General features: G+C 32.6%; 1 protein-coding gene across 1 annotated transcript; it reads right to left on the reverse strand.

The window, feature by feature from the left end:
* Positions 1–234: 234 nt before the first annotated feature.
* LOC140180073 (secreted RxLR effector protein 161-like) lies at positions 235–984 on the reverse strand. Its single transcript, XM_072220468.1, has one exon. It carries the CDS (start codon positions 982–984, stop codon positions 235–237), a length of 750 nt encoding a protein of 249 aa, XP_072076569.1.
* Positions 985–10,488: the final 9,504 nt, after the last annotated feature.

Here is a 10,488-nt window from a genome sequence, read left to right on the forward strand (position 1 = left end):
AGAAGACACAGAGCAAAATAAAATTGGTTGATCAAAATTATCTTTCTGATCTTACACTGCAGGTATATATACATTGGATAGAGCTATCACTTAGAGGATTAGGTTATAGTCTAAACTAATTCAGTTAGGGAACCTAGCAATCAGTTCTCACGTGTTGGGTTAGTTACAAGTCACACCAGAAGAGAGAAGAAAAAGAAAATAGTTAGCCAGCTAATTAAGCTTTGATCATATGGGTTAAGTCACACCCTCCCTCAAGCTAGGCGTGTGAATGTCCAAGAGCCGAAGCTTGCTATGACATGCTGAGAACAGCTTTGGACTCAAAGCTTTTGTAAGGATATCCGCTGTTTGCTCTGTAGTTCTAATGGGCAGCAATTTTGTTACATTCTCCTTCGATTTGTCGTGCACAATGTGGCAATCTACCTCTATGTGCTTCGTTCTTTCGTGGAAGACAGAGTTGGCTGCGATATGCAGAGCTGCTTGGCTATCACAGTATATGGCTATTGGTTTTGCCAAGTTTAGTTTCAGTTCCTTTGTTATGAAGGTTATCCACTGAGCTTCACAAGTAGCCCCTGCCAGGGCTCTATACTCTGCTTCTGCTGAAGAGCGTGCTACCACGTTTTGTTTCTTGCTTTTCCATGTGATCAAGCTTGTTCCTAAAAAGAAACAATAGCCAGATACTGATCTTCGAGAATCTGGGCATGCTGCCCAATCACTATCTGAGTACCCTGTCACTTCAAGGTCTGACTTTGTAGAGAAAAATAGTCCTTGAGCTGGTGCAGACTTTAGGTAACGCAGCACTCTCAATCCTGCATCAAAATGCTTGTCAGTGGGGCATTCGAGGAATTGGCTTAGCTTTCCTACTGCATAGCTTATTTCTGGTCTTGTATTTGCTAAGTAGAGTAGTCTCCCTATTAGCTTTCTATACTCAGTGTTGTTGGCAAGTGGTGTTCCCGTTGATTTAGAGAGTTGTGTTGAGTAATCCATGGGTGTTGTGGCCCCTTTGCTGCTAGCATTCCATAGTCCTCTAAAAGTTCCAAACAATACTTTCGTTGATACATGGTAATGCCCTCCCTGCTTCTTGCAAATTCGATGCCAAGAAAATATTTTAATTCACCAATGTCTTTAATCTAAAATAGTTGATGGAGATGCTTCTTCACAGACTTTATCTCATTCATGTTGTTTCCTGCTAGCACAAGATCGTCGACGTAAACTAATATGGCAGTGAATGAATTAGTTGTACCTTTAGTGAAAAGACAATCATCATGTCTAGACTGTGAGTATCCATAGGCTGTGAGGGTAGATGCCAATTTTGTGTGCCATTGGCGACTGGCTTGCTTGAGACCGTAAAGAGAGCGCGTAAGTTTGCAAACTAAAGAAGGATCCGAGACATGAAGGCCAGGTGGAACGCGCATGTATACATCTTCAGGGAGGTCGCTGTGGAGAAACGCCGTATTTACATCAAGCTGGTGTACAATCCAGCATTTTGCAGCAGCAATTGCCAAGAGAATTTTCAAGGTGTTCATTTTGACCACAGGACTGAATGTGTCAAAGTAATCTTGGCCGGGCACTTGTGTAAAGCCCTTAGCAACCAATCTTGCCTTATGCCTTTCTATCGTGCCATCAGCCTTCAATTTTGTTTTGAATACCCATTTACACCCTATAGCTTTCTTGCCCTTTGGTAGAGTAGTAAGAAACCAAGTGTTGTTCTGCTTTAGAGCCTCTAATTCTGCATTGATAGCTTGCTGCCAGCAGGAATGTGTAACAGCCTCTTCATATGTATTTGGTTCAACTATGGCTGACAATGCTAGTGATAGGTTCCTTTGTGGACATGACAGAAAATTATAGCTAATGACACTGGACAATGGATACTTACAATGAATTTTAGGATTTGAAGTAAATTGGGAAGTTGAGATCTTATTCATCAGTGAGTAGTGAAAATCCTTAAGATAAGAGGGAGGTCTCCTCTCCCGAGTTGACCTTCTAGTAGGAGCATCAGCATTGTGTCTAGTTTGTGTTTGTGATGCATGTTGTGTTGTAATGTCAGTTTCAGTGTCTTGTGTGTGAAGGGCAGGAATGCCTATGAATGATGGTTGTGGTGATGTGTCTGGATGTGGCTGATTACCATTTTGAGTTACTAGTTGTTGCAAAGTGTGTTGTGCAGTCTGCTCATTTTCAAAAGGATCTAAGAATGCGTGCTGCGAGTTTTCAAAAACTGATGCATGATTGGTATGCTGTGAGTATTGAATATCAGATGTATGATGAGTATGTTGATTGTTATTTTGTATTTTGAAAGGAAAAACTGATTCATAGAAGTGTACATCTCTAGAGATGAATTCTCTAGTATTGATATCGTACATGATGTAACCCTTCACTCCATCCTTGTGACCCAAGAAAACACATTTTCTTGCTCTATGATCTAACTTCTTTCTATTTGCAGAAAGTGTAGCAGCATAGACAAGGCATCCGAACACTTTAAAGTAGTCAATACAAGGTAATTTGTTGAATAGGATTTGATATGGGGATTTTTCTTTCAAAATTGGGCTTGGAATCCTATTTATGATATGGATGGAATGTGCAGCAGCATAATTCCAATAACACTGAGGCACATATCTCTAATCATAATTGTATGCTTTTAAAGTATTTAAAAATATTTTTATTAATAAAATTTTTTGAAAATATTTTGGTCAGCTACACAAATCTTTCGAATGTCATCATTTGGTGATTTACTTTTTAAAAGAACTAACTTCAACGATAATATATCTTAAGATTATGATTTCGTGCTTTTAATTAGTTCGTCAATATATATGAAGTTAACCATACAAAAAATATGCTAAGCATATAAAAGGCATTACTAAGATACAGTTTTCTTTATTATTCTCTGCTTCCATTATATTTTTTGCACCACATATATAAACCTTCAGCAAACCCAGTTAATTTCCACAAATATAAAAAGCATAAAGACATAATGATAATGTACTTTTCTTGGCATCTTATTCATATAAAGAAAAAGTACAACACTTACATATATATAAGGCATATATTCTATGCTTATGCCACATGAGAAAATATGATGTAAGAGCTAGAGTTTAACTACGAATTATTTTTTTTTAGCAACTAGTTAGAAAATATTTGTTGGGTAAAGGATATTTTTTTGTTTTTAAAATTTATTAAAAATTTTTAAAATATTTTTAAATTTTATTTTGTTTTAATTTTGTCCTAAAAATTTTCGAATTGTATTAAATTAAATATATTTTTTACGGCTAATTTTTTAAAAAATTTAGGATCAATTTAGCAATAAGTTTACAAGGACAACCTTTAATACAAGCAAACTAGATATAATTATTATTATTATTATGCATTATTATTAATTTGGTCCTAAACTTTCTGAAAATTTAATTATCAAGAATATATTCGATACAAACTGAAAACTTTAGAGATAAAATTAAAACAAAATAAAATTTAAGAATATTTTTAAATTTTTTTATAAATTTTAAAAATAAAAAATATACTTTAATCTATTTTATTTGAATGACGGTATTTATTATAAATATTTGTGAACTAAATAAAAGGAATAATAATGCATGTCGATATAGATAGATAATGTATATGATAAGAGATATCGCTTCCACAAACGCACTTTTAAAAAAGAGTATCTCATTCGCTTTATATTGAGTGCTTTGTAATAAAACTTTGAAATTTTCCAATTAGATAATGATTTTATCACTTGCCATCACTTTAATTTTGCCCTATTTGATCTTTATATGAAAGTCATGACTTGCTTTCTTTTATACTAGTCAAGTCATAATCTTTTGCTTTTTTATTTCAAAAAATATACATTTTCTTAATAAATAAATTAGAGAATCACATTTCTAAAATTATATATATCCAGTAATTTTTTTTTAAAAACAAAACCTGTTTAGGAAATAGTGGCGGTAAACTGCCACAAATAGTTAAACCCATTTAGCACCGATTATTCTAGCAATTGATCAAAATTGATGTTAAACTATTTAGCAGAATAGTATAGCTAGTGATTATCAAAACAGCATCCAACTATTTTGTGATAGTTTAAAATTGTTACTTAAACTACTAAATAACCGCCACAATCCGTCTAAAATATTGTTGTGAAAAGAATAGCTAAAAAGGGAGTGCACGAAAAAAAAAAAAAAGTTGTCCCCTCTTTTGTGTGAGAGAGAACAGTTGATGTTGTAGTAGTGTGTGAATTTAAAGCCGGTGTGTGTATGGACTTAAAATAAGTACTATTAGTGAACTAAAAAAAAAATCAAACGAGTGAAAAACAAAATACCATAAAAAAGATAGTTTTAAAAGCAACTTTGTATAAATAATAGGTATAATAAACAATAATAATATAAGAAAGTGGTTACATTTATAACTTTTAGTGTTTTAGTTTAACATAACAAATGCTTAATTGTCAATGAGCTATAACTCAAATGACATAGTCTCCCCATACTCATTTAGAGATTGTGGGTTCGAATTTCCTTAAAAAAACAAGTGACATCAACTATATATTCCTCTTATTCATAGTTGGTTTTGCTATATTATTTAAATATTATGTTAGTTAGTTGTTATATCTACTTAGCTGCTATGCTATAGTTTATGCATAATAGAATTTGTTTTAGTTTTGATTTTAGCATAAACTAGCTATGTGATATTGCTATAATGTTTAGAATTTAGAATAATAATATTTGGTTACTAACAATTTTTGTTTTGGACAAATTATTCTCTAAAAAAATTTAATAAATTGGTTTCTAATATTTTTTTAAAATTTATTATTATAAATTTTATAAATATTATTTTTGATAGGGTAAATTTTTTTAAAAAAGTAATGTTTCTAAACAAAAGGATTATTCAAAAAATTTATTGTAATGATAGAGACGATTTTGGAAAAAAAAAATAATAGTGATAATTTTGCTTTTAAGTAAAAATTTTGAGAATCAAAATAGTATTTGCCGTTTTATAAATCTAGGTTAGTTAAAGTAAATACCTAAGGAAAATATTGCATGTGGGGTGGGTTCGAGTGAAGCTTGTGTTCTTCATATTTTTGTATAGGTAAGATGATATGACATATATGCTTTTAGGACTCATCACATAATTTAAGGATAATTTTAATACATGTAAGTCTAATAGGGCACATGATAGGGAAAGTTGGGCTAGAACTACTTGCAATGTTAGAATGCCAAAAATCAAGAAAACATTATTGTGGCCATAATATCAGACTTAATTTAACGGGAAGAATTTTTTTTTTTCTTTGGTTTTGGTTTTTTAACCGATTACACAAACACCCAAAAAATTTAGACAATAACTATTTTTTTATATTTGACAAGGAAAAAAAGCAAAAACAAAAGATAAAATGTAAACCTAAAAATTAGGTATTATATGACGAAGAGGGTGTTTCTAAGATGTTTCCAATCCACAAGTTTGTCCTTATTAGCACCGTCTACTAATTAATAAGTAATAATCCTCTCAGTAAAAAGAATGAGACACATCTTCCAACTCTTTCATCTTGCCAAATGTGGAATGTCCACGGATCTTAATTATGATCAATAACTCCACCAAAACTAGCAAACCTCAATCCACCATCTCTAATTACTACGATTAGCATTCTAATCGCATCACACTTTACATCAATATATCATTGCATAGCTAAGCTACCACCACAGAACCAACTTCCACTACTAATTTATTCGCTCACATTACAAGAGAATAGAATATTTATAATAAAATATTTGTATCAAATTTAAAATTGTGACAAATTATTATTTTTTTTAACAAAAATTAATTATTATTATTATAGAATAAAATTATTTTGTAACAATAAAATAATTTATTACAAAATATTTTAATATTTTGTAATAACATAATTTTTTTATTATAAATTATGTTAGTTTTTGTATTGAATTGTTGTTTTGTTGTAAAGTGTTATAATATTTTGTAATAAAAAATTATGTTGTTGCAAAGTTTAAAATACTTTATAACAAAATATCTATTTATTTAAAAAATAGAAAAATTCTAAATGTTTTATAGCAAAAAGTTAATTTGTTATAAAAAATAATATTTTTGTAATAAGTTATTTATTTGTCACAAAATTCAAAGGTTTTTTGTAATTAATAAAAAATTTTGTTTTAAGATGTTAAAACTTTTAGGAGCGGAAAAAAATTGTTTATATAATTTTTGAAGGGTAATTTTATCTTACTTCAAATTTTTTATTTTTCTAAAATATTATTTAATATTAATTAATTTTTTAATAAAAATATTATAGATTAAATTATTAATTTTAAAAAATTGTAGAAATTATTTTTAATCCTTTAAAAAATTAATATATCTAATCCTTATTAATAATCAATTTTTAAATTTTGACCAAAAAATAATTTCTAAAATCTAAAAATATTTAATGGTGTTCTTAAAATAATTTTAGTGAATATTTTGAAAATATATCTAATCCTTACTTATTTGAAACTAATTAGTAAGTTAATAAATAAATAATATTTTTAAAATAATTTTAGTGAATTATATTTAGTTTTAAATTACAACTCTATCATCTAATTTTTTGACAATACCTATTTTACTATTACTCATTTTTTTAACCCTAATAACTCTAATTTTTAAAATTACTTACACCTCCACCACCCCTGGGAGAAAGAATGTACAAAAGGAGAAGAAAAAGAAGGTTGGAGTCACCGTTTTTGTGGGAGAGAGCCCAGACCACACAAGACCTCACGGTTTTGCCTTTGACGATAGGGATGATAGCCAAAGCTTCCCACATTCACTCGTCAAAATGCGTCATGCTAGAGAGAGGTATCCACACTCTTATAAAATAATCTTAGTTAAAAGTTAAAATGAAAGATGTTTGAACTTACACCTCCACCATCCCCTGGGAGAAAGAATGTACAAAAGGAGAAGAAGAAAAAGAGGGTTGGAGTCACCGTTTTTGTGGGAGAGAGCCCAGACCACACAAGGCCTCACGGTTTTACCTTTGACGATAGGGATGATAGCCGAAGCTTCCCACATTCACTCGTCAAAACGCGTCATGCTAGGGAGAGGTATCCACACCCTTATAAAATAATCTTAGTTAAAAGTTAAAATGAAAGATGTTTGAACTTACACCTCCACCACCCCCTTGGGAGAAAGAATGTACAAAAGGAGAAGAAGAAAAAAGAGGGTTGGAGTCACCGTTTTTGTGGGGAGAGAGAGAGAGAGAGAGAGAGAGAGAGAGAGAGAGAGAGAGAGAGAGAGAGAGAGAGAGAGAGAGAGAGAGAGAGAGAGACCACACAAGGCCTCACGGTTTTACCTTTGACGATAGGGATGATAGGCGAAGCCCCCACACTCACTCGTCAAAACGCGTCATGCTAGGGAGAGGTATCCACACCCTTATAAAATAATCTTAGTTAAAAGTTAAAATGAAAGATGTTTGAACTTACACCTCCACCACCCCCCCTGGGAGAAAGAATGTACAAAAGGAGAAGAAGAAAAAGAGGGTTGGAGTCACCGTTTTTGTAAGAAGAAGAAAAAGAGGGTTGGAGTCACAGCATTAATTGAGGATTGTAAGGAGACAAAGACTGAAAGCTTTGCTAGAGGCAATGATTAATTAGTTAGATTTGATTCTGTTTTGATTTGATTCTGTTTAAGTTTTTAAATTTGAATTAAATTAGGGTTAGTATTTAAGGATATGTCAGATACTTTATTTGGGATCTCTCTCTTCTTCTTCGGCAGTTTTTAGTTTTGATAATTAAGGATTTCTTTGAAGAACATGAGAAACTAATTCTCATTGGTTAATGTTAGGAGCTTTGTTGATTCCATGGTTTAATATAATAGCTTTTCTATCTTTGATTTATGCATTGATTTCTTTTTAAGAAAATGTTTTTATTCTTCATCCTAAAGAATTTGAATATGTTGGGAAATAATTCTTCTCTAACTTGAATTCTTTTAACTTCTTGAAAAAGTTAATTAATTGAAATAAACTTGAAAATCAATTCTCATAACTCTTAAGTTTTGAGACTAGACTTGTTAAGTGACATAAAATCAACTAAGGGAGATTCTTATAAATTGTGTGACTTTATAAATCAGTGAACGTTCTTTAACTATTTTCTTAAGTAATTGACTAAGGGATTAGTGATTAATTAGGTTAAAGAGAAATTGAATCACAAAGGGATTGGGGTTTGATTACTAATGATTTTCCATAGAAGTGTCTCTGCATGATCAAGGTGGAAAGTGAAAAGTGAAAAGTGAAAAGTGAAAAGTATTGATCCAGAAGTTTTAACATCTCTAAAACCTTAACTCTTTTAATCATATTATCTTTTCAATACCCACTGTTTATTTTCGTTTACTTGTTGTTTATGTTTCAAGTGTTCAAAACCCTAATTTAGTTGTCTAACTAGATTAATCGGTTGACTATTGTTTGCTTAATCCGTTAATCCTCATGGGATCGATACTCACTCACTGTGAGTTATTACTTGGTACGACCCAGTGCACTTGTCGTTGTTTTGTGGTTTGTAAAATATGCATCAAGTTGTCGGTGCCATTGCCAGGGATTAATCGTGGTTAACAAATTATCCATCAATTGATTACCTAGATTAGACCTTTTTACTTTTTGTTTTTTTACATTTTTTGTTCTATTTCCCCTGGGAATTTTCTTCACACTGTGAATGGAGTTCCAATTTGAGTTCCTTGTTGTTTTTGTCTATGTAAAATAACAGGAATAAACAACCTCTTCAATACGATCTTGAGATCGAAAGAACTCTTTGGCAACAAAGGAAACAAGCTAGAAATCAAAGAGTTGGGGAAGAGATTGAAGAAGTGGTTGAAGAAGAATCTGATCAAAACATGGCAGAGAATAACAATGCTAATGCTCTTCCACCTATGAGGACTCTTAAATCTTTCACTACTCCTAATCTAGGGAGTTGTGGAAGTAGCATTGTGACACCTACTGTTAATGCCAACAGTTTGGAACTGAAGCTGCAGCTTGTTACATTGGTTCAACAAAATTGTCAGTTTAGTGGAAGTCCACAAGAAGATCCGAATTTGTTTATCTCTAATTTCTAGCAAATTTGTGACACTGTTAAGACAAATGGCATCCCAGCTGAGGTTTACCGATTGTTTCTCTTTCCCTTTGCTGTGAGAGATCGGGCTAAGCAGTGGCTAGATAATCAGCGCAAGGAGAGCATAGTCACGTGGGAGGACTTGGTCACTAAGTTCCTAAACAAGTTCTTCCCGCCTTAGAGGTTGACTAAGCTCAAAACTGACGTTCAGACCTTCAGACAACATGAAGGAGAGTCCCTGTATGAGGCTTGGGAGAGGTACAAAGAGATGCTTCGGAAGTGCCCTCCGGATATGTTTGTGGATTGGGTCCAACTCTAGATATTCTATGATGGGATCACCCCCACCTCTCAGGTTTCATTGGATAATTCGGCTGGAGGATCTTTGTATATGAAGAAGACCACTGATGAAGCACTATAGTTAATTGAGATGGTAACCAACAATCAATACCTCTATTCCTCTAAAAGATCAATGAGAAAATGAGTCATGGAATTAGACACTTTGGATACTATCTTGGCTCAGAATAAAGTCATGTCCCAATAAATCAATGCAATTACTCAACACCTAAGAGGAATGCAAGTCTCAGCAGTAAGTTCTCAAGAGAATTCTTATGGTGTAAGTAATGGATCATATCAAGGAGAAGGCATTGAGTATGGATATTCTTCTCTGGAGCAAGTGAATTACATGGATAATCCTCCAAAACCACCTCACAATGATCCCTTCTCTAAGACATATAACCCTAGATGGAGAAATCACCCAAATTTTAGGTGAGAAAATCAAGGACAGAGGCACAACAATTTCAACAATAGCCATCCATCCATCCATCCACTTCAATTCCCAACATAATACCTTCAACTCACATCACCAAAAATAACCACCCTCTTAACTTTGAAAACCACTCTCACCATCAACATTCACCCCCTACCCAACCATCTCAAGATCCTCAAAGGCTTACTAATCGTGAGCTTGCCATAAAAAAACTCTCTCAAGCCACTCTCATTCATGGAGGAAATAAGAACCAACTTAAAAAATCAAGGTACTTCAATTAGAAATTTGGAGGTGCAAGTAGGCCAAATTACTCAACAACTAGCCAAACCCACTCAAATAATCCCAAGTGACACAATTCGTAACCCCAGAGAGGAGTGCAAGGCCATTTATTTGAGAAGTGAAAAGGTGGTTGATGAGCAGATAATTTATACGCTTTTTGGCATTGTTTTTACATAGTTTTCAGTATGATTTAGTTAGTTTTTAGTATATTTTTATTAGTTTTTTATTAAAAATTACATTTCTGGACTTTACTATGAGTTTGTGTATTTTTCTGTGATTTCAGGTATTTTCTGGCTGAAATGGAGGGACCTGAGCAAAAATCAGATTCAGAGGTTGAAGAAGGACTGCAGATGCTGTTGGATTCTGACCTTCCTGCACTCAAAGTGGATT

The sequence above is a fragment of the Arachis hypogaea genome, chromosome 16 (assembly GCF_003086295.3).
Source record: "Arachis hypogaea cultivar Tifrunner chromosome 16, arahy.Tifrunner.gnm2.J5K5, whole genome shotgun sequence".
Classification (NCBI taxonomy): domain Eukaryota; kingdom Viridiplantae; phylum Streptophyta; class Magnoliopsida; order Fabales; family Fabaceae; genus Arachis; species Arachis hypogaea.

Coding starts and splice junctions, on each gene's coding strand:
- LOC140180073 (XM_072220468.1), bottom strand. CDS start 984: ATGGATTACTCAACACAACTCTCTAAATCAACGGGAACACCACTTGCC.